This window comes from Monodon monoceros, unplaced genomic scaffold (assembly GCF_005190385.1).
Source record: "Monodon monoceros isolate NGI ecotype Baffin Bay Population unplaced genomic scaffold, NGI_Narwhal_1 Super_Scaffold_13, whole genome shotgun sequence".
In the NCBI taxonomy this organism is placed as follows: domain Eukaryota; kingdom Metazoa; phylum Chordata; class Mammalia; order Artiodactyla; family Monodontidae; genus Monodon; species Monodon monoceros.
Window position 1 is genome coordinate 22687017 of NW_021703769.1, and position 23319 is coordinate 22710335.

Below are 23319 nucleotides of genomic sequence, written 5' to 3' on the forward strand. Positions count from 1 at the left end.
TTGTCACGGGGACAGCAGAAGGGGTTGGAAAGTCGCTACCTCTGCCGATTCTGTTAATAGGATAAAGCAGCCTCGCAAACAAGAGCCAGACCCCAGGAGGCCTGCATTTGAGGGGATTTTAAAATCAGGCCAGCTCCTGCCAACAGCTTCACTTTTAGATGTGTTAGAACTGGAAGGGAGCTTAGAGATCGGCAACGCCACTGGTTCTCAGTTTTCAAGGTTTCTGCTTTCCAAAAATACTGCAAGTATTAAGTAATAATTAATTTGTTTTCACATTTTTTATTCATCAAAGACACAGAGGACTGCCAGCTGGGAGAAGGAGAAGACACAGCATCTATGTCACTCTAGCCCCCAACAAGAGACCTATTGTTGTTTTTTTTTTTGTCAGCCCAGCCATATTATCTCATGTAAATGTAGTTTCCCTTTGAAAACATTTAAAACACAAGGTTCCATTTTTAAGTGGAGGGAGCCTGAAGGAGCCTGGAGTATCTTTACCAGAAATCTTCAGTCCAAGCAAACTCTCTTACTTTATACAAAAATACACTGAAGCCCGGAGAACGTAAGTGGCTTGCCCACGGTCACACAGCTGGCTGTCAACAGGGCCAAGGCTAGATCCGGGGAAGCAGGAGGAAAGCAAGGCTGTCCTGGACATGCAAGGGTAGGGAAGGAGTAAATCACAGTAGTGAATGCAGTACTGAGTGCGGACCCTGGACACCAATGGGCTTGGTTTGACTCTTGAGCTCAATCCTTACAAGCTGTGGGACCCTAGCAAAATGACGGAAGCTCTCTGAGCCCATTTTCCTATCAGTAAAATGGGGATAATAATAGCACTTACCACATACTGTTGTGAGGATTAAGTGAACAGAACAGAGCACTTATACATTGTAGCTGCTTTTCTTTAACCCATTTGTGTGAGTGGGCGCGGTTGGGGGCTGTATGTGTCTGTGTAGACATAAAACCAACAAGCTTAGAGAACAGGTCACATGATCCAACTTCCAGGTGCTGCCCTGTCAAGGCCAGTGGGAGACAAATTGTCCCAGTGGAGCTCTAGGTACTAAATTGCAATGCTGTTACTTCTAGGTAGTAACTCAAAACTGAGTGTGCCTCAGAACCCAGGCTGCACCCAGATTCACTGCCTCCGAGTTCCTGTATGGTGGGACTTGGGAGTCTGAACTTTTAAAAATTATTATTGAGATATAATTTACACACCATAAAATTCACCATTTTAAAGCATACACTTGTATGGTTTTTATGATACTCATAAGGTTGGCCAACCACCACCACTACCTACTTCCAGAACCTTGTCATCACCCCAAAAAGAAACCCAGTACCCATTAGCAGTCACTCCCCCTTCCCCACTCTCCCATCCCCTGGTAACCACTAATCCCTCTGTCTCTAAGGATTTGTCAACTCTGGACGATTCATAAGAATGGAATCGTACAACATGTGGTCTTTGCGTCCAACTTCTTTCACTCTGCACAGTGTTTCCAAGGTTTGTCAATGCTGTGGCATGGATCAGGGCTTTATTCCTTTGGAATCTGCAATTTTAACAAGCTCCCCAGTAGTTCTGATGATTGGGCTTTGGGGAGAAAAAGAACAGCAAATTCATACAAGGTGAACCTTCTGGTTGCTATATAGATACAGGGCCTCAATCATTCCTGCAGGTGTGCCCATCTCAGAAGCCCCGCTGGTGACAGGAGACATCGCTGGCCACTTGCCTCCTCCAGAGCCTGCAGAGGTTGGGCAGGGTCTCCTGGTGCCCGGTAGGGAGGACATGTGCATCTAAGGACAGTGCCTGGCTGTGGTGGGAACTGGGCAGATGAACTATGAGACTCACACAAGGGGATTTAGTCTCAACTCCAAGACTTTAATGTATGTTATGCTCTTGGAAAAACAATTCCAAGGAGACAAGTGGAACCGAAAGTCTTAACCGGAGGGGATTCGTATTCAGAAACCTAGTGTGAGCCGCAGCCTTGGGAGAGAGCAGCACAGGGAGTCTGATCACAGGACAACAGTTTGAGGTCACGGTGGCAGGGCCTGTGTGTATGATGCGCGGGCCCTCAGGACTCCCAGGAAACCGGAGCACCATCACTCCCGTGGCTGACAGCCCCACAGCAGGACGGGGGGCGGACCCAGGCTGACCAGGTCATCTCTGGAGCTCTGAATAAAGGCACAGAACTTCAACAGGGCCAAAGAAGCCTGTACAAAGCAAGAACCTTTCTCTTTGTCGTTGAATCTCCAGGTCATCAGAAACACTCGTGCTGGCTCTGGTGAGGAATGGGGCCATACAAAGGGTCGCCAAGGCCCACTTCTGGGTCTGAGGCCTCAGAACGGAGCAGATGGGAGGGGTGTGGCACTAGCAACGCCTCTGAGTTCAGGGGCTACAATGATCTTGGAAGATTATCCACTGGGACCTCTGGACAGGAGAAAGGGACTTAAAGCAAAAGCTGACCACTCGTCAGATTCAGCCCAACTGTCTTCTGTTATGCCCTCCCCAACCTGGGGCTCCAGGGTGGTCACACACCCATGTTTTCTGTGACGTATTCCCATCCAACAAGGGGCAGGCAGAAATCCTGGCTCATCTCCCTATTACCCTCTGATTAACTTTGAAAAAGTCACCAACTGACATCTCAGACTCCTGGGCAGTCCAGGGTTTCTAACCATTCTACGGAATAAACAATCGGTTCTCCTGGGCTTTGGGCTCAACTTCTTCTCTTCTGGAAGGAAGCAAGCTGCTGCTGAGGCAGGTCTCTCCCAAGAGCTCATCTGGAATTCAGTTAGGTTATAGCACCGAGGCCAGGCTGACGGGGAACCCACAAACGTGCCTTCTAGATGGGGTACAGCCTCTCTGGCACTGAAGGAACTTATTTATTGGTGAAGGAGGGAATTCTGGCTCCATCTTTGTAGAACCTGGCAGGGCTGCTGCCCCAGTAAGTCCCAGTAGGACAGGTGAATGGAGGAGCCAGGACCGCAGCCGTGGGGAAGGGGCCTCCTCTGGCTGAGAGCTTTTCCAGTTAGCCAGTCCCCACGCCCTCCGGAAGAACCACCACCACCGGGGCGCAGTCCTCAGGCTCCGCCTCAAAGTCCCACTGAAACTTCTTGGTTAGGTGAGCTTGGAACTTTTCAGCTTTCTGCCTCAGGGTGGCATCCACGGCAACGCTGCAGGCGGATGAAAAGAAAACCTACAGAGAACAGAGGATAAGTCACTCCTGAGAACACAGAGGGGCTGAGAAAGCTGTGGAAATTTCCTCGTGGTGTTCAGCTCTCCAGGGTGGGTGGATCAGCCGCTGCTGGCACAGGCTCAGGACACCTACTGTGCTCCCCCCAAACCAAGAAAGAAGGTCCAAGCCCAGCTGAGAAGCTCGGGCAGGACCAGAATGGAAAACTACTATCTTGGGCAGAGATGCCCCACTGAGAGTAAGGCCAGCGGGGCCATCACCCTGGCCCTGCTCTCCGGGGAGATCTACTGGGCACCTGGACAGTAACTTAGAAAAAGAGGCAGTAGCTACACCAGCTGGTACTAAGAAAGGCATGGGGGTGCTTATAAGCCCCTGGATCCCATAAAATCCCAGGCCCTAACCCAGGGAGGGTGAACTGCTGCTCTAATCTAAATGGGCCCCAGGCTGCCAATCTGAGGTTTCTATTCCCCTTAAAAGCTTTGTTTTTTTTTAATTGTGGTAATATATACATAACACAAAATCTACCATTTTAAACATGAAAAAAATTATAATTTAAAAGACTGTACTAAATACACATAATATTTACCATGTTAAGAGTATAGTCCAGTGGCATTAAGTATATTTACATTATTACACAACCATCACCACCAACCATCTCCAGAACTTTTTCATCTTGCCCAACTGAAACGACACCCATTAACTCCCCATTCCCCGCTTCCAGCCCCTGGTAACCACCATTCTACTTTCTCTCTATGAATCTGACTACTCTAGGTACCTCATATAAGTGGAATCATACAATATTTGTCCTTTTGTGCCTGACTTATTTCACTTAACATAATGTCCTCAAGGTTCACTCATGTAGGAAGTGCCAGAATTTCCTTCCTTTCTAAGGCTGAATGATACGCCACTGTATGTAGATACCACATTTTTTTCCCCACTCATCTGTCAATGGCCATTTGGGTTGTTTCTACCTTTTGGCTATTATAAATAATGCTGCTATGAACACGGATATAAAAATATCTCTTACAGAGTCATTGCTATCAATTCTTTGGGGTATACACCCAGAAGCGGAGTTTCTGGATCATAAGGTAATTCTGTTTAATGTTTTGAGGAACCACCATACTGTTTTCCACAGTGGCTGTGTCATTTTACATTCCCATCAGCGATGAACGAGGGTTCCAATTTCTCTACAATCTCTTCAGTATCTGTTATTTTGTTTTTGTTTGTTTGTTTACAATAGCTACCCAAATGGGTGTGGTGTCTCATTGTGGTTTTGATTTGCATTTCCCTAAGGATTAGTGATGCTGAATATCTTTTCATGTATTTACTGGCCATGTGGATATCTTCCTTGGAGAAAAGTCTATTCAAGTCCTTTGCCCTTTTTTTTTTTTTTTGCGGTATGCGGGCCTCTCACTGTTGTGGCCTCTCCCGTTGCGGAGCACAGGCTCCGGACGCGCAGGCTCAGCAGCCATGGCTCACGGGCCCAGCCGCTCCGTGGCATGTGGGATCTTTCCGGACCAGGGCATGAACCCGTGCATCGGCAGGTGGACTCTCAACCACTGCGCCACCAGGGAAGCCCTTTTTGCCCTTTTTTGATCAGGTTTTTTTATTTGTGTTGTTGAGTCATCGACGTTCTTTATATATTCTGGATATTAATCCCTTGTTTTGATGTTCTTTTAAATTCAGTTTCATCTAATATAAACATGGGCAGGGGCAAACAGAGTAATTTTCCCTACCTCTGAAACTCCATTCCAGATTGTCCCGGATCTCAACTGCTTCTCTAAGAATGACAGCACACCCATTACTCCTTCTCACACTATTTTATTGTTCTCAAAGAAGTTTCATAGAGTAGTCCAGTGGATCCTCACAAGGCCCTGGGAAGACACACTAGGATGCCTATTTTATGGAAATGGAGGCTGAGGGGAGTTAAATGGCTGGGTGAAAATTACCAGAAAGGAAGGAGCAGTTTTTCCCAGACTACCCGTTGGCTCCCTGCAAGACCACCCCAGACACAGCAGCATGAGGGTGAAAGCAGCAATCTGATCCACATCACCTTCGTGTCACAGCTGGCCCGCAGGCCGCCATGGAAGGAATTTGGGCTCCAGGGGCCTTGACCTGACAAAGGTAACAGGCGTACTCTGCAGCTGCTTCCAGGGACAACGCCCCTCCTAACCGCCTCTCCACTGCCTTTCTGTTAGCAGGAGTGAGGCTCATGGTCAGTGGTCTTTGTTTGGAGACACTTTGTTGGGGTGGTAGCAGGGACTGAAGTGACGGGGAGGGGAGTTCAGAAGCAGAAGGTGGGGGGTTACAGAATTTGGTTTCATTACTTGGGAATTGACTAAATACAGGAGCAGGAAGCACAGCTACAACAAAATACCAGATCAATAACTAATTAGAGGGGCTGTGTGAGCTCACTGGTGAGAGGGCAGTGGGGAAGCCGGTGGCCTGTCCATAGGCAGCTAACGGAGATTGCTCTGGAGCACTGAACGTGAGGCTGGCTGAACCCTGGGGAGGGGCCTGGTATGGGAAGCAGTGAAGCCTTGTTTCAAACAGCATTAGTGCTGGAGGCCCTGTGCACCCATGGGTCTGCCCCCAGAGGTCCTGGGGGCGGGGGCCTGCTGGCTGAATTAGCAAAAGCCTCTTCCTGTTCTCCCTCCTTACATGGTAAATTGTACTACTCTCTACACAGCCCTTCCTCTCCTGCCACATTGAGCAGCTGCCCAAACATGCTCCATTGCCTCTTCTGTGCCTCTACTCACACAGGCTTTTCCCTCTGCTTATAACACCTTTCTCCACCGCTGCTTTCTCCTCCTTCACCTACTAATTTCTACTAGTGACCCAAGCTCAGTTCAGATGCCACCTCCTCTGGGATGTCTTCCCAGACCAAAGACGGAACAGGTGCTCCTCTGTGCTCCCCCGGTGCCCAGGGTTACTTGGGACATAGCCTCACTCTCAGTCAGTAACCGTCCATTTACCATTGAGCTCTCCCAAGAGACAAGGAGCAACCCCAAAGCAGAGACTCCTTTTCCTACCTGCATCCCACTCCCCTGGCACAGAGTCTGCCATATAAAAAGGACCCATTGGATGTTTAATGAACAAAAGAACGAAGAAGATCATACGTTCCATGAAAATCTATTTCTGGGTCCCTTTTGCACAGTGCCTGTACCAAATGATTGCTTGATAATTACATGATGGTGCTGGACAGAATAAGGGACTCGTCCTGGGGAGGACGTGGCTTATTTACCAGGCCCCTGAATGCCACCGGCTCACAAGCCATCTCCTTGTGACAGTTCTCTTATAAAAGCCCAAGCTGAAAGGAACCGCTCCAACTTCTGTTCCCCCAGTACTGCGCCTGAGCATCCCTTATGGCATTTCTCACACTCGGCTTGCATCACAGTGATCTGTGCCCCTTCAGAGTAGGGGTCACTTCCTAATTATCAATGTGACCCACACAGCAGATCGCCCAGGGCCTGGCATAGAGTTGGGGCTCACAGGATGCTCACTGAATGGATATGAATGAGATGTAGGGATGGCCAGCAGTGAGGGACTGGAACAGGCTGGGGGCACACTCGTCATTCATCCTTCCCACCCACCTCTCCAACATCGCCATGGGGGTAACATCAACTAGAGGCAAGTATAACTGAAGGCTTCAGTCTGAAAAATAAGGCTTCTAATTTGAAAAGCGCTATGTCCTTTTTAAAGAACTTGTCAGTCTAATCTTTACTACAAACTGGGAGGTAGGATAGGAAATTACTATTCCCATTGTACAGATAAGGATGGTGATAAATGCTGAGCAAGTGATAAATGTCAAGCAAGATCCAGTCCCAGTAGGCAAATCGAAATCCTTCTTCCCTACCAAAACCTTCTTTCTGTCTTGACACAGACGTAATACATCCTTGATATTTTCAGCCGTGTCCTATGGGGAACCAAGGGGCTTGGAGACCAGGTGCTTCTGGAACTGTCCCTTCTGCAGGCCTCCAGGACCCAGGTCACAGCCTAGGTTGTCCGTTTTAAAAAACCAACTTTATTGAGGCATAATTTACATACAATTGAATTCATCCATTTTAAGTGTTCAATTCGTTTTGATAAATGTATACACCCATGCAACCACTATATGATGTAATCAAGATAGGTATCTGTTTATAGCTTTTTCTTTTGGTATCCAGTCTATGAGTTTAAAGGCCCATATACCATCACAATCAGGATACTGAACCGTTCCATCACTCCAAAAATATTCCCTCACACTGCCCCTTACAGATCAAATCCTCCCCTTGACCCTAGGCCCTGGCATCCATTCATCTATTTTTGTCCCTATAGTTTACAAACTTGTTATTTAAAAAATTCACAATTCAGAAGAGATGTTTAGACAGTATCTGGTTTCCAAACAACAATTTACTTTGATTCTCTTGTTTTTAGATTAATTGTATGCCTTCTTATATAAATTTAGTAATGATCTGGTTATTTTATTTACTTAAGTGAAACAAGTAAACTTTTTAAAATCACTGAGAAATGAATCATCTTAATATGGGAATATTAATCCTGGATATTTTAAAAATACTTTTGAAAAAGGATAATAACATTTCACAAACATCTGTACTTTAGAACTAAAAGCACACCCATTGGGTACTTTTCTTCAAATTAAAAAAAAAAGGTATTAATACTTTTACCATTAAGTCTATATATTGTAAAATTGTACTTTAGTCAGAAATGTGAAAGCTTTCTTTTAAACCCCAGTTAAATAAATTGAGTTCAGTCAGGTCACCTTGAGAAATTCAAAATACCACGGTAGATAGCTGAGTCACTGCTTATCCTATTTTGTGGGTAGACCAAAAAGATGAAATTTCCTAATTTTTTCAATTCCCACATGATTATTCAACTTAGAATGAAACTAGCCAGAGGTAGTACATTTTATTTCCACTTGCAGAAGAAGTAAGTGGTGTTAAAAGCAAGACTATCACTTCACAACAATTACCAAGAAGGCGAAAAGCAGCAGAATCATGTTTTCTGAGGTCAGTTTAAAGAATTTGGGATGTTTCATCTGGGGCTCTAATCATATATGGGAGCCCACCACAGTGGGCTTTAGAATCAAAGTTCAGCCTTGCCATCCACTAGCTCTGACAAACTCAGGCAAAATTATGTGACCTCCCTGTTCCTGTCTTCTCATCTGTAAAATGGGATTATATACTTAACTTCTAGCATTGTTGTAAGGGCTAAATGAAATAATGCACAGTAAGTGTGCAGAAGTGATAGTTAATGGCAGGAGGTGCAGGAGTAGGCAGGTGAAATTTATCAGAGCTGGTGTTATGACAAAAACACAGGCATATGCTGTTTTATTGCACTTCTCAGGTATTGCATTTTTTACAAAATGAAGGTCTGTGGCAACCCTGCATTGAGCAAGTCTATCAGCACCATTTTCCCAACAGCATTTGCTCACTTTGTGTCTGTGTCATATTCTGGTAATTCTCAAAATATTTCAAACCAAAAACATTACAACTATACCTAGGAATAAACCTACCTAAGGAGACAAAAGACCTGTATGCAGAAAACTATAAGACATTGATGAAAGAAATTAAAGATGATACAAACAGATGGAGAGATAGACCATGTTCTTGGATTGGAAGAATAAACATTGTGAAAACGACTATACTACCCAAAGACTCAATGCAATCCCTATCAAACTACCAATGGCATTTTTCACAGAACTAGAACAAAAAATTTCACAATTTGTATGGAAACACAAAAGACCCCAAACAGCCGAAGCAATCTTGAGAAAGAAAAACAGAGGTGGAGGAACCAGGCTCCCGGACTTCAGAGGACAGTACAAAGCTACAGTAATCAAGACAGTATGGTACTGGCACAAAAGCAGAAATACAGATCAATGGAACAGGATAGAAAGCCCAGAGATAAACCCATGCACCTATGGTCACCTTATTTTTGATGAAGGAGGCAAGAATATATAATGGAGAAAAGACAGCCTCTTCAGTAAGTGGTGCTGGGAAAACTGGACAGCTACATGTAAAAGAATGAAATTAGAGGGCTTCCCTGGTGGCGCAGTGGTTGAGAGTCTGCCTGCCAATGCAGGGGACACAGGTTCGAGCCCTGGTCTGGGAAGATCCCACATGCTGCGGAGCAACTAAGCCCATGAGCCACAACTACTGAGCCTGCACGTCTGGAGCCTGTGCTCTGCAACAAGAGAGGCCGCAATAGTGAGAGGTCTGCACACCGCGATGAAGAGTGGCCCCCGCTTGCCACAACTAGAGAAAGCCCTCGCACAGAAACGAAGACCCAACACAGCCAGAAATAAGTAAATAAATAAAAGCCATTTCTAAAAAAAAAAAAAAAAAAAAAAAGAATGAAATTAGAACACTCCCTAACACCATACACAAAAATAAACTCAAAATGGATTAAAGACCTAAATGTAAACCCAGACACTATCTAACTCTTAGAGGAAAACATAGGCAGAACCCTCTATGACATAAATAACAGCAAAATCCTTTTTGACCCACCTTGTAGAGAAATGGAAATAAAAACAAAAATAAACAAATGGGACCTAATGAAACTTAAGAGCTTTTGCACAGCAAAGGAAACCATAAACAAGACGAAAAGACAACCCTCAGAATGGGAGAAAATATTCGCAAATGAAGCAACTGACAAAGGATTAATCTCCAAAATTTACAAGCAGCTCATGCAGCTCAATATCAAAAAAACAAACAACCCAATCCAAAAACGGGCAGAAGACCTAAATAGACATTTCTCCAAAGAAGATATACAGATTGCCAACAAACACATGAAAGGATGCTCAACATCACTAATCATTAGAGAAATGCAAATCAAAACTACAATGAGGTATCACCTCACACCAGTCAGAATGGCCATCATCAAAAAATCTAGAAACAATAAATGCTGGAGAGGGTGTGGAGAAAAGGGAACCCTCTTGCACTGTTGGTGGGAATGTAAATTGATACAGCCACTATGGAGAACAGTATGGAGGTTCCTTAAAAAACTAAATCCCACTACTGGGTATATACCCTGAGAAAACCATAAATCAAAGAGAGTCATGTACCACAATGTTCATTGCAGCTCTATTTACAATAGCTAGGACATGCAAGCAACCTAAGTGTCCATCCACAGATGAATGGATAAAGAAGATGTGGCACATATACACAATGGAATACTACTCAGCCATAAAAAGGAACAAAATTGAGTTATTTGTAGTGAGGTGGATGGACCTAGAGTCTGTCATACAGAGTGAAGTAAGTCAGAAAGAGAAAAGCAAATACCGTATGCTAACACATATATATGGAATCTAAAAAAAAAAAAATGGTTCTGAAGAACCTTGGGGCAGGAAAGGAATAAAGATGCAGACATAGAGAATGGACTTGAGGACACGGGGAGGGGGAAGGGTAAGCTGGGACGAAGTGAGAGAGTGGCATGGACATATATACACTACCAAATGTAAAACAGACAGCTAGTGGGAAGCAGCCACATAGCACAGGGAGATCAGCTTGGTGCTTTGTGACCACCTAAAGGGGTGGGATAGGGAGGGTGGGAGGGAGATGCAAGAGGGAGGAGATATGGGGATATACATATATGTATAGCTGATTCACTTTGTTATAAAGCAGAAACTAACACACCATTGTAAGGAAATGATACTCCAATAAAGATGTTAAAAAAAAAAAGATTACGACTCACTGAGGGCGCAGATGACGGTTAGCATTTTTTAGCAATAAAGTGCTTCACTAAGGATTTTCTTTTAAGACATAATGCTACTGCACACTTAATAGACTATGTATAGAGTAAACATGACTTTTATATGCACTGGGAAACCAAAAAATTCATGTGACTCACTTTTGGTGATATTCACTTTATTGTGGTAGCCCAGCACCGAACCCACAATATCTCCAAGGTATGCCGGTACTACAGACATCATTGTCAGAGCTAGTGTTTTCCCTCGAGACTTAAAGGTGGACACTAGTATTTCGAATACTGGCAAGAAATGAAGCTGGAGTGCCTATTGCGTGGCTAAATGAAGCTGGAGAGCCTATTTAGTGGCCTATTGCGACTAAAAGTATTAAAAAAAACCAGGTTACATGACTATATGCCTAAATGCTATGCAATCAGTAATAAGAATTCTTATTTTGTACATAATTCACTTTATAACATACTATTAAATTCAGATTATCCTTTCATTGGTTTTAAACAAATTATGATGACTCAAGTTGCCTCAAATAAAAGAAAAAACTGTATCTATTTTTATAAAACGAATAATTTTTATTCAAGCTAATCCATGGGATTTGTAAAAATCAGTGGCATCTATTCAAAGGGGCCTCTACTGGCAGAGGGCATTATGTCGCTGATTTTACACAAGCTAATGTGGCTGTCTTTAAGTGCTCACACACAAACACCAGTCCCTCTCCATGTGTAGCAGCCATTTAAACTCTGAAGTAAGAAAGCCAGTTCTGCTTACTTGATGACCTGCGGGGAGAGCAGGCGGCTGGCTAAGGAAGGCTTTTATGGGCTGATTCATTCACTCACAAACACCCGGAGTGAGTGCCTGTGTGTAGGGTGACAGGATCTCACTGCCAAGATGGCATCAGTGAAACTTGCCATCAAAAAAGAGAAAAGTTTTGAAATACCCTTTCCGCATTTTGCCCATTGAAATCTGTATCATCCTTCAAGCTCATGATCAAATGCCCCCCTTCACAAAAACGCCATTCCTGACTCTCTGTCTCCTCAAATCTCAACTCCAGCCTGAATGAACCAACCAACCCCTCTCTGGCGCTCCTAATGCCCTTTGACCAGACTTCACTGTTTACACCTGTCATAGCAGGGTCATCTGTTCACACTGCCACAGGAATTATGCACTAAAAACACCCAATAACACAAAGTGAGATCAGTGCTAGGCCTCAAGTAGGTGTTGAATATAACCAGATGAACAAAAAATAGGCTTCTGGTAAAAGCCCATGGCTCAGTGGGGAAGTCAGGCAGACAATATATACATTTCACAAGCACAGCCTGTGCAATATAATAGTGACACGTACAAAGTAGGCTAATAGTGTGGAAAGGAGGGAGATATCAGGGATGGCACCACAGAGAGGGATGCCTAGAGGGCATCCTGTAGGATCAACAAGTACAGGCGGAGGGAAAATCAGGTTCAGTTAAGAAGACATGAAACATGGGTATAAAGTTTCAGTCGTGCCAGATGAAAAAGTTCTAGAGATCCTCTCTGCTTATAGTTAACAGTACTGTACTGTACACTTAAAAAATTAAGAGGGTAAATCTCATGTTACATATTTTTTACAATTAAAAAAAAAAGAGGAAGGCATGGAACAGCATGGCATGTCTGGCAACTTGCAAGGAGACCACTGCTGCTGGAGTTGATGGCGGAAAATAGGGAAAGGAAGGAAAAGCTGGAGAACAGATTAGAAGCCCGATCAGAATGGGTATTATCACCTAGGTTTGGGCTTTTAACTTTTTAGGCAACGAGGACCACAGAGAAATAGAATCAGAGGTGCATTTTGGCGGCAGTGTGGGAGACAGTTGGACTGATGGGGGTAAACATGGAAGTTGATAAACTCTGATGCAGTCTAGATGAGACCAAAAGGCCCGGGTTAGGAAAATGGTACTGCCTTCTAAAACACTTAGGGCTACCTGGAGTTATCTGGTTAATTCATTTGTTTACTTTCCCACCAAAATCTAAACTCCAAGTCAGGGACTCTGTCTGTCTTGCCCAGAGCTACATTTCCCATCCTAGAACAGGGCCTTGTATACAACAGGTGCACAGCAAACGCCTGCTAAATCAATGAAGAGATGCTTCTGCACAAGTCCTTCAACTTTCAGAGTTTTATGTCAGCTGCCTGATTACATGGACTCTTCCAACAGTATGCTGGTTTTAGAAAAGTGCTCTGTACCTCTAAGAAACAGGCTAACTCATATACATATTCCTCAACACTCTGAGAAGAACGTTGTATATAAAGAAAGGATGCTTAAAAAACAGGTGTTGAGGGGGCTTCCCTGGTGGCGCAGTGGTTGAGAATCTGCCTGCTAATGCAGGGGACACGGGTCCGAGCCCTGGTCTGGGAGGATCCCACATGCTGCAGAGCAACTAAGCCCGTGAGCCACAAGTACTAAGCCTGCGCATCTGGAGCCTGTGCTCCCCAACAAGAGAGGCCGCAATAGTGAGAGGCCAGCGCACCGCGATGAAGAGTGGCCCCCACTTGCCACAACTAGAGAAAGCCCTCGCACAGAAACAAAGACCCAACACAGCAAAAATAAATAAATTAATTTAAAAAAAACAAAAAAAGAATAAGGTCTTTGAATGCAGAGAATGTGCTTTAAAAAACAAAAAACAGGTGTTGATATATTTTTTTTAAGGCACATGTCCTGGATTTTTCCAAATAATGACATCAAATTTTCTTGGTGAAAAGTCCAAAGACAAAATTCTTCTAATCATCAGCTTTGCACACCCTACCTGGACATCGAGCAATCCAGCTGGGCCCTTTCTGCTTTGTAAATCATTGCTGGCAACAAAGCCTCAGCAATGAGAGCTCAGCTGCTGGTCATGCTGACAACGGTTGGACAGCCAACGACACACTGCGGCCCTCCTATGTTTGCTCGACAGCGCTAGGGCACATCACAAGGGCAGCACGTATTCCCGCTGCCAGAGGCCAGTTAGCAGGCTGCTGCCTCCTACTGCTCTGCAACCCATGACCCAGTAACTGGGGCGATTTCCCCTGCAGAGGAAGGCTAAAGGGATTTAATTTCTCTGTGATATCAAGAACCAATAAAAGGGCAGTTTTATAACTCTCATGAAGTGGAATACACCAGGCTCAAACCATCAGCCTGACTGACTCATCCCCATGATCCACACAAGTCCTTCAACTTCAGAGGTTTATGTCAGCTGCCTGATCACAGGGGCTCTTCCAACAGAATGCTGGTTTTAGAAAAGTATTCTGTATCTCTGAGAAACAGGCCCCTGATAGGTATGTCCACTAATGTCAATCAAGACTCTTTTCGGTGGGGGGGGATCTACACTGTATTCGGTATGTAGGGGCATAAGCATAGGCCTTAAACCAAGACTCAGGCCTGGGTACAAATCCTGACTCTGCCACCTACCAGCTGTGTGACCTTATATTAATGATTTAATCTTTTTGAGTCTCAGTGTTCTCATTTGTAAAATGGGAAAAATCCTCCCTGTCTCACGTGCTCCAGAGAGATTAAATGAGGGAACCCACATAAAGAGATAAGCATGGTGCCTATTAAATGCCAACATTCCTTCCCTTACCATGGGTGGGAGTGGGAGGTTAGTGAATAGCCACCTTTTAAGGAGCAGGCCTGTGGGGGTCTCACACACAGTGAAAAAAAAGTCATGAAACAGAAAGTATGGAAACTGACAGCCTGCAGCTTCTGCCTCTTCTATACTTGAGAAAGTTACACAATGTGAGTGACAGAGGCTGTCCCAAGAACATAAAGGAAGCTAATCTGTTTGCAAAGGGAGGAAATAGCACAGGATGGAGATTGTAAGTTGTTTGAAGCTTCTTCCCTAATTATCACTCATAATGAAAATTTAATTGCTGAGTTAAAAGCAAATTTCACTTTTTCTGTCAGAGAATCTCTGAAGAAACTGGCACATTTTATTTGAACAGGAAATCAAAGTTACTTTAATGCCTAAATGAGATCTAAGGAGCTGCAGATGTTTCCCTGGGAATAACTAGCTTCAAAACTCTGTCCTACTGGTTTGCAGCAACTTACAGCTACAGGGAGGCAGAAATAAAAACTGTTTTGAGCCGAGTTGCTCAAGGGGTGGGGCTGACTCAAATTCCAAGTACCCCAGTGCTAGGCACCTTGGGGGGCGAGGCGGAGAGAAGGAGAGAGGGTCTCTGGAATTAAGGAGCTTATTAATCAAGTAGGAGAGAGAGAACCAGGGAACAGCCTACTATTAGGAAACTGAAATGAAGACAACTTGGCTCAGGAAAGAACAGCAAAAAAAAAAAAGGTAAGCCTCCAAGGGTACTTTCACACACCCTGGCCTTAATTCTGACCCACTTGGGTGTCAGCCAAAAGCCTGCTCACCTGTAAGGTGCTGGTGAGGAAGTTGTCCTGGGAGACAATGTCCACAAAGAAGTCGGCGGGGATCTCGCCAAGCTGGTGGTACAGGATGGAGATGAGGTTGACGTAAAGGGTGTGGTGCTTCACCATGGCCTCTTCTGACCGGCACAGAAGGTTCAGGAGCTGCTTCCAATGCTCGAATGCCTCGTACACGTTCCCCAGCAGGAAGCATACAAAGGCAAACTGGAGTTCACCTGAAAGGTGCAGAGAGGAGAAATGATCCTGAGGGACAGGAGTACTGGCTGACACTACTAAGCCGCCAGTTCCACTGGGCCTCAGCAATAAGTGCCTTTCTATCCTTGTCACTCTTCCAGAGCCCGGCACAGGGTTTTGCACCTAGCAGCTGCTCAATAAAAGTTTGCTGAACTGCTATAAACTCAAGCCATGAGAAACCAAACTGGTTTTGGATTTCTGTGATATCTGAGTGCAAGAGAAGAGGCACACATAGTATTTGCCTAGCATTTAACAAGTTTACAAAATGTGTCCATGGATATTATGCCAAGTGGATCCCCAAACTGGCTGCCCATCTGAAATACTAAGAGAACTTGTTAAAAATAAAGCTGCCCAAGCCTCACCACCAGAGATCCTGGTTGAGGACAGATGATGGGGCCTCAGTATCTGTAGCTCTAACAAGCTTCCCGGGTGCTTCTGATACACACGGTCTGCTTCAGGGTCAGGGAAATGCTGCATTACACCACATAATCCTCAGCCCAACTCCACAAGGTGATCAGGGAAGGTGGTATTTGCCTCATTTCATAGATGAGGTCAAGCAAATTGCCCAAGGTCACACATCTAATGCTTAGCAACCGAACAATGGAAAGATAAAACAGATTTCTTTTTAAAATTTATTTATTTTATTCATTTATTTTGGGCTGCATTGGGTCTTCGTTGCTGTGCACGGGCTTTTCTCTAGTTGCGGTGCGTGGGCTTCTCATTGTGGTGGCTTCTCCTGTTGCAGAGCACCAGCTCTAGGCGCATGGGCTTCAGTAGTGTGGCTTCAGTAGTTGTGGCTCACGGGCTTAGTTGCTCCGTGGCATGTGGGATTTTCCCGGACCAGGGCTTGAACCCATGTCCCCTGCATTGGCAGGCAGATTCTTAACCACTACGCCACCAGGGAAGCCCTAAAACAGATTTCTATTGGGTGGGAACAGTCCTAGAGCCCCCCTGAACAAGAAAATTCAGGAGTACTTGTTCCAGGGTTAGCCTGCCAGCCAAATTATTTTTCTTTGTTTAATCACAGGGCTCTGTGATTTGATCTCTATGAGCAGCCTGTGGTTAAGAGCATGGGCTCTGGAGCCAAAATGCATAGGTTCAAATCTCAGCTCCACCACTTAGCAGCTGTGTGACTTTGGGCACATTACTTAATCTGTTTATGCTTCAATTTCCTTATTTGAGGGTTGTAGTGAAGATTAAATGAATCAATATAGTATATATAAAGCATTTAGCATAATGCCTGGCACAAAGTATCACTCAAGAAATCTTAGTTATTATTCCCACATTCCCACCAGATCCCTGTCTCAAACAGAGACTTGGTAATCCAGAAGCCATTGTCCTTGGGCAAGCAGCTGGGTCTCTAGTTGCCAAGATAAACTGTTGCTGATCAGAGACGCTCTCTCTGGCTTCAAATTTAAGGAGGGCTTCTGTGGTATATCTACGTGTGGGCCATAAAAAGAACAGATGTACTCAACACTAAATACCTCTTTAAATGCATGGTGTCTGATCTGTCACCTCTGGAGACCTGGAAAAACTAGTTCTCTGTTCCTAGGCTTGTGGAACCAAGTTTGATTTGTGTGGATAGCTACCTAGTCTAGATATTTTGAACATTTGATCAATATTTTCAAAATATAGTTAAACTTTCTATAGGTTAGAAAATTTAACCTTTTCTAGAGGTTAATGATTTGCTTCTTCAGTTGGCTTTACCTCGTTAGTTTGTGAAAATACGAGCTTATTCTATGAATTTAGGGCATTTGTCTAAATTCATACATTTCTGGCTCAGTCTAAAATTAAATTATGAGATCAGAAATAATTTCAAAGGACTGTCATGAAGATACAGTAATCCCTGAAACAGACCTTTTCACAAGATTACTTTGAAGAACTGAAATGTTTAAGAGGTAGAAAACAGGATTTCTGTTCATTTTTTTTTTCTGTTTATTTTTAAGCCAGAATTTCAAGTGTTACTTATTAAATGAAAATAGATACACCCCATAAAATGTCCCTTTTTATCAGCTAAGCCTATTATGTAAAAGGCCCTATATTCAAAATTCTCACTGATCTTCCAATAGAAAAAGATGTAAATATTGGACAACTTATACAAGAAAAAATATTAACAACTATTAAAGATGTGACAAATGTTTGCTGTCACTAGTAATCGAAGAAATATAAATTGAAACAAGATGTCATTTTTCAACTATCCAGTTGGAAGAGACCTTTGCTAAACTGCCATATCAAATGCCATGTCAAAGGTGATGGGCAACAGCCTCACCAGCTGGCAAGGATGCATGACCTTCTCCTGGCAACATGCACACTCTGATCCAACAATTTCACCCCGAAATGTAGGCAGAAGGGCACACAAGGACATTCATTAGATGCCACTTATAATAGGGAAAATAGGGACATCTTAAAGATCCATCAACAGGGGTTGGTTCAATTACTATGGAACATAAGTAGCCACTAAAGAGAAGTGACCATTTCAGTGACATGGAAAAATGTTTATATTAAAGCAAATTACAGAATAATATACTGTAGTCTTGTTTTTGTAAAAATATTATATATACAAAAACACATAACTGAATAAAAAAAGACTAAAAGGAAACACAAAAATATATTAAACTGAGAAATACATATAAATATATACCTAAAAGATGGAAAACAAGTACAACAAAGTGCAAAACAATGGTTATTTCTAGGTGGTGGGATTTGGAATTTTAGTTTTGTTTTTCTTCTAGGATGAATATATGTTATTTTTTTGTAATAAGGGGGGAAAACAACAATAAAAACTATGACAATTAAAAGAAAATCACTGGGACTTCCCTGGTGGTCCAGTGGTTAAGAATCCACCTTCCAATGCAGGGCACGTGGGTTCGATCCCTGGTTGGGGAACTAAGATCCCACATGCCATGGGGCAACTGAGCCCATGCGCCACAACTACTTAGCCCACGTGCTCTGGAGGCCGTGCCCCACAACTAGAGGAGAGCCCGTGCACCACAACTACTGAGCCCACACAGTCTGCAGCCTGCGTGCCACAGCTAGAGAGAAGCCCACACACCACAATGAAAGATTCCACGTGCCACAACTAAGACCTGATGCAGCCAAAATTTTTTTAAAATAAAATTTTAAAAATTTAAAGAAAAAGAATTGGACCTTTAAAAAAAATAGAAAAAGAAAATCACTGTTCTGGATGAAGCCTTGAGAGAGTCAGGAGCAAACTGAGGGGGGAGGTGGGAGGCCCCCAGGAACACGGCTGGGCCTGGGAACCAGGAGCCCTAGGCTTTGGTCTCACTTCGACTACACCACTTAGCAGCCAAATCCTTTCCCTCTGTGGACCTCAATCTGTACGACGCGGTGGCAGGGAGGCTGGGCCACGCCACCAGTACACAAACCCAGGACTGTCTGCATCAGGTTCACCCACAGTGCTTGTCTGTTAGGTAGACAGAGAGATAAATTGCTGGGGCCCCAATCCAGATCTCTTGAATCAGCCTCCAGGGGTAAGACCTGGGGATCTGTATCTTTAACAAGCATTCTGGGCAAGACCGCCTCCTAGCCAGGTTTAGGAACCGCTGGACTAGATAACCCAAGATGTACTCCTTGTTCTCAAGCCCTCCTACTATATACACCTCCCCTGGCCCACTCTCAAAGCCTTGTTCCTCCTCACCTAGCACGTCCTGGGGACTTTGGGGGAACTGCTTGCTGAGCACGGTCTCCAGAGCATAGCTCAGGTCCATGCTGTGCCTGGTTATCTCGGCTGGCGTGGCACCTGCCGGGAACATCTGTGTGGGCAGCTTGGAGAAGCGGATCTCTGTGCCGGGTCTGGGCTTCATCTCGGGCAGCCGGGCCAGGCCTTCCTGGTAGCTTTTGCACTCAGTGCCGCAGCGGGGTAGATTCTGCTCCACCCGGTCCTTGGTGTACTTCATGGAGAGCACAGGCAGCACCTCTGAGAAGGCACAGATCTGCCGACTCTCGGGCTGGAGCTTCTCCACTGTGGCCTCGCTGATGAAGTTGGTTAGTGAGATCCACTTCTTGAGTGTGGCATATGGGTAAGGTCCCAGGAACTGGTCCAGCTCCTGGAGGTTGGCCCTCATGGCCTCCACCACAGCCTCTGGGGCTGGGGACAGGTCTACCTCTTCCTGGACTGCATCCCAGCGCAGGACCTCCAGCCCCCGCTGCTGTAGGCTAAGGAAGAAGCCCATACGGGGGCCCACCTCCCTGGGATTGGCCTTGTCCACAGAGCTGTAGTGGAGGAAGTGGATGCCTGGAGGGATCATCTTCACACCCCGGAACTTGGGCCCCACCTCCCAGGAGTTGTAGTCAATGCCAAACTCTGTCCCCTTGGGCATATTCAGGATGACCACAGTGGCCCCTTCAAAGAAGAGGTGCTTGGCAAGCTCAGGATCCATCTGCATGGCAGCCATGGGACCAGTGGTGAGTGACCAAAAAGAAAACTTTTCTAGTTTTCCAGAACAGCTGAAAAAGAAATATATCAGAGTTAATCAGAACCTGGGGAAGGATGCTTCATTTGCTGAGCATTCTCTATGTGCTAGATATTGAACTAGACCCCTGACGTAATTATCTCCCTTAATTTTCACCACAACCCCGCATTGTTTTACAGATGAAGAAAATAAGACTCAAAGAGAAGAGGGGTTTTGTGTTTTGGTTTAATGAGCAAGAACACTCACTTCACAGCTGGAAAGACATCAGTTAAAGAAAAGTGACATGTTCAAGGTCACAGAGGACCCAGTTAGAACCTGGGTACCCTGCCCTCCAGGCCAGTGGTCTTTCCACTGTTCACTCAGGATCTACTCTCAGATCTCCTTCTCACAACAGAGGATGAAGGCAGAGAAAGCTTGGCTGGTCCATTCTAACTATAACTCTGCCTAAACTGTCTTAAACTCTAACTCTGTCTAAAACCTATTGCTGGAGAGTCCCCAGAAGAGTTGAGAAGCACCCACTCAGTTTCCTATAAGCCTCAGGGAAGGCCCAGAAATGGACCAAAGGTGGAAAGTGGGTGCTCAGTATCTAAAATTCACAAAAGGTTTGGGCAGTGAAAGAGCTTTTCAACCACAACCACACCCTTCTTCTCTTACTTATAAAAAACCTGAAGTCCAGGGAGTGAAACGACTTCCCAAAGGGTTCACAGTCAGTAGCAGCTCTGGACTGCTCACCCAGAAGGGGTCCAGGAAGCACAGCTGGCCTTGGATCCGAAGAGAAAGACCATAGAACATTTATTTTGTCTACCTCTGAACTACCCATGAGGACACACTGATAAAACTTCTTTAAGCAGACACACACTGCCTCTGTATTTATAAGAATGGTTCCAGGGCTTCCCTGGTGGCGCAGTGGTTGAGAATCTGCCTGTTAATGCAGGAGACACGGGTTCGGGCCCTGGTCTGGGAGGATCCCACATGCCGCGGAGCAACTAGGCCTGTGAGCCACAACTACTGAGCCTGCGTGTCTGGAGCTTGTGCTCTGTAACAAGAGAGCCATGATAGTGAGAGGCCCGCGTACCGCGATGAAGAGTGGCCCCCGCTCGCCACAACTAGAGAAAGCCCTTGCACAGAAACCAAGACCCAACACAGCAAAAAAAAAAAAAATTAATTAATTAATTAATAAAAGGTGTTGTTATAAAAAAAAAGACCTGGCACAGCCAAATAAATAAATAAAAAGAATGGTTCCAACATGAACTAATTTAAACAGGACAATTATCTAACCCTCTAGTCCCAAGACACCTACCTATTCAATTCACCAAATAACCCTGGAATGCCTGCACTGTGCCAGGATCTTTGCCAGGCACTAACAGAAACATTCACAGAGTAAGACAGTTACTGCCCTCTAGGCACTTCCAATCTAGCCAGACATACAAACAAGGCCCCAAAACTTCACAAACAGAAGGACCAGCTGCCTGTTTAATCCTTTTTACTCATTTTATTTAAACAAACAAAGCAAAATAAAACCATGAGGAAAGGAAGAGCAACCCTTTTCCAAAAATGTTAAGGACATATTTTATTGTCTTAACCCAATACCCACCACAAATGACTCTCACTCTAAATCAGCATTATTTTTCCAAACTGCAAGTCACAACCTGTTAATGGGTCAAGAGATCATTTTAGGGAATCTCAGCCAGCATTAATTTTTTAAAATAAAAGGACAGAATTTTTAAAAATCAGAGTACATCATAAATATTAAAGCTAAGTACTGTTTTCTGAAGCTTTGTGTGTTTGAATGGACTCTTGGTCACAACATAAAATGTATTTGTTACTGTAGGTCACAATCAAAAAAGTCTGAAAGCCACTGCTCTGAATAATTTATATCATTTTCCTAATCTTGAATTCAGAAGGTACTTAATAAATATTTGCTAGATGAACAGCTATCGCATTTAGAATAACTGCTCATCAATTAGCCATCTTCCCTGGTGGCATCTGTATGCCCCTCCTTGATAATGCCATTCCTTTCCTTCTATTTCCACCAGACTGTAATTCTCCTCACTATATCTTCAGCAGCTGGCACATGGCCTGGCACGAAGAAGATGCCTTGGGAGGCAGAAAGTCGCATCCACCCACTTCTCTCTACCACCTCCTTAATCTAAGCTACCATATCCCTCACCCAGAGAGTGATCGCCCCTTCAATCCCTTCTCCATCCAATAGCTGGAGTGACCTTCTCAAAGCACTAATCTACGCATGTCACCACCCATACTTAATATCCTCTGAGAGGCTTCTCACGTGGCTCTTGGCAAACTAAATTCCTACCATGACCTACAAGGTAGGCCTGCGTGGTCTGGTCCCTGGCAACTCCTCCAGCTTGTGTCATACCATGCTTTCCCCCACACGCTCTCTGTTGCAGCCAAACTGACCTCTTTCAGACCCTCAAACAGGAGGCTTCCCTGATAGAAAACTCTTCCCTCCCCTCTTTCTCAAATCATTTTTCTGATCCTGCTCAGTATTCATCTCCTCAGTAAAGCTTCTTTGACCGGGTCTAAGTCAGTTCTCCTGTAATTCGCTCTCACGGCGCCTTATATCTTTTCATGTCACTTATCACAGCTGCAATTTTGCAAATGTTAATAGAGGGCTGTCATCTCCAGGACACGTGGGTCTTTTGTATCTCTAGCACATATTAGACACATGGTAAACATTTGTTTAATAAAAGCATGATACCCATTTTGTAGATAAGAAACAAAGCCTCGGTTCGGAGAAAAGACCTTAGCCGAAGTTACAGAGAGTAGCTCAGAACCACGTCAGGCGGAGCCACGGCCTCCGGCCCGCAAGTTCTAAAGTTACGAAAAAAGCAAGTTACCGCGGGTGCCCCAGGAAGTCCTGGCGACGGTGTATCTGGTGACGGTTTCTCAGGGAGCAAGGCCTGTAGAGACAGGTGGGTCCCACCACCGGCCCACAGACGGGGATGTCCCAGTCCCCGCTAGGTGCCCTAGTGCACGGCCCTCCGCGATCCCGAGCTGGGAAGAGGGGTGGCCGGACCACACAGACAAAGAAAGCAGAGGAGTTAAAAGAGGACAGGAGGCCGCGCTCACCGACTTGGGTCTTGCCTCACGCTCAGGCACCGCGGAAGCGCACCGGAAGTTCTCCCTCTCGGGCGCCGGACTGGAACAATGGGAAAAGGGGCCGGGCGGATCTCTCGGTCGCGGGAGGAACGGCCCGCGTCTGCAGGTTCCGCCCCATCAAATATTGCCTTTTGCTACTTTCAGTTACTGGTTTTAGCTTCTGAACAGTGGATAATAACTTTCATCAAACGATGCATTTTATATCCCGCCCCAGAAACACATCCACCAGCCATGGTTTTTCGGTCTCAATCAGTCATGGTTTCTGA

The 23319-nt window shown here is 44.9% G+C and overlaps 1 protein-coding gene across 2 annotated transcripts; it reads right to left on the minus strand.

The window, feature by feature from the left end:
* Positions 1–1850: 1850 nt before the first annotated feature.
* On the minus strand, positions 1851–23060 carry AAR2 (AAR2 splicing factor). Of its 2 annotated transcripts, none has more exons than XM_029219292.1 (4): positions 23024–23060; positions 19159–19967; positions 15252–15481; positions 1851–3182 (listed from the first exon to the last, which is right to left on the minus strand). In XM_029219292.1, exons 2-4 carry the CDS (start codon positions 19913–19915, stop codon positions 3015–3017), a joined length of 1155 nt encoding a protein of 384 aa, XP_029075125.1. In that variant the 5' UTR covers positions 19916–19967; positions 23024–23060; the 3' UTR covers positions 1851–3014. The 2 variants fall into 2 exon arrangements, with proteins under 2 accessions (XP_029075125.1, XP_029075126.1); XM_029219293.1 differs by lacking the exon at positions 23024–23060 and adding an exon at positions 22792–22865.
* Between the last annotated feature and the right edge of the window lie 259 nt (positions 23061–23319).

What these genes read in the sequence shown, in the direction of transcription:
- AAR2 (XM_029219292.1), bottom strand. Translation starts at nt 19,915, where the DNA reads ATGGCTGCCATGCAGATGGATCCTGAGCTTGCCAAGCACCTCTTCTTT. An exon ending in AAGTCCCCAGGACGTGCTAG is followed by an intron (nt 15,482 to 19,158) that starts GTGAGGAGGAAC and finishes TGCACCTTTCAG; the next exon opens with GTGAACTCCAGTTTGCCTTT. An exon ending in TCCTCACCAGCACCTTACAG is followed by an intron (nt 3,183 to 15,251) that starts GTGAGCAGGCTT and finishes TGTTCTCTGTAG; the next exon opens with GTTTTCTTTTCATCCGCCTG.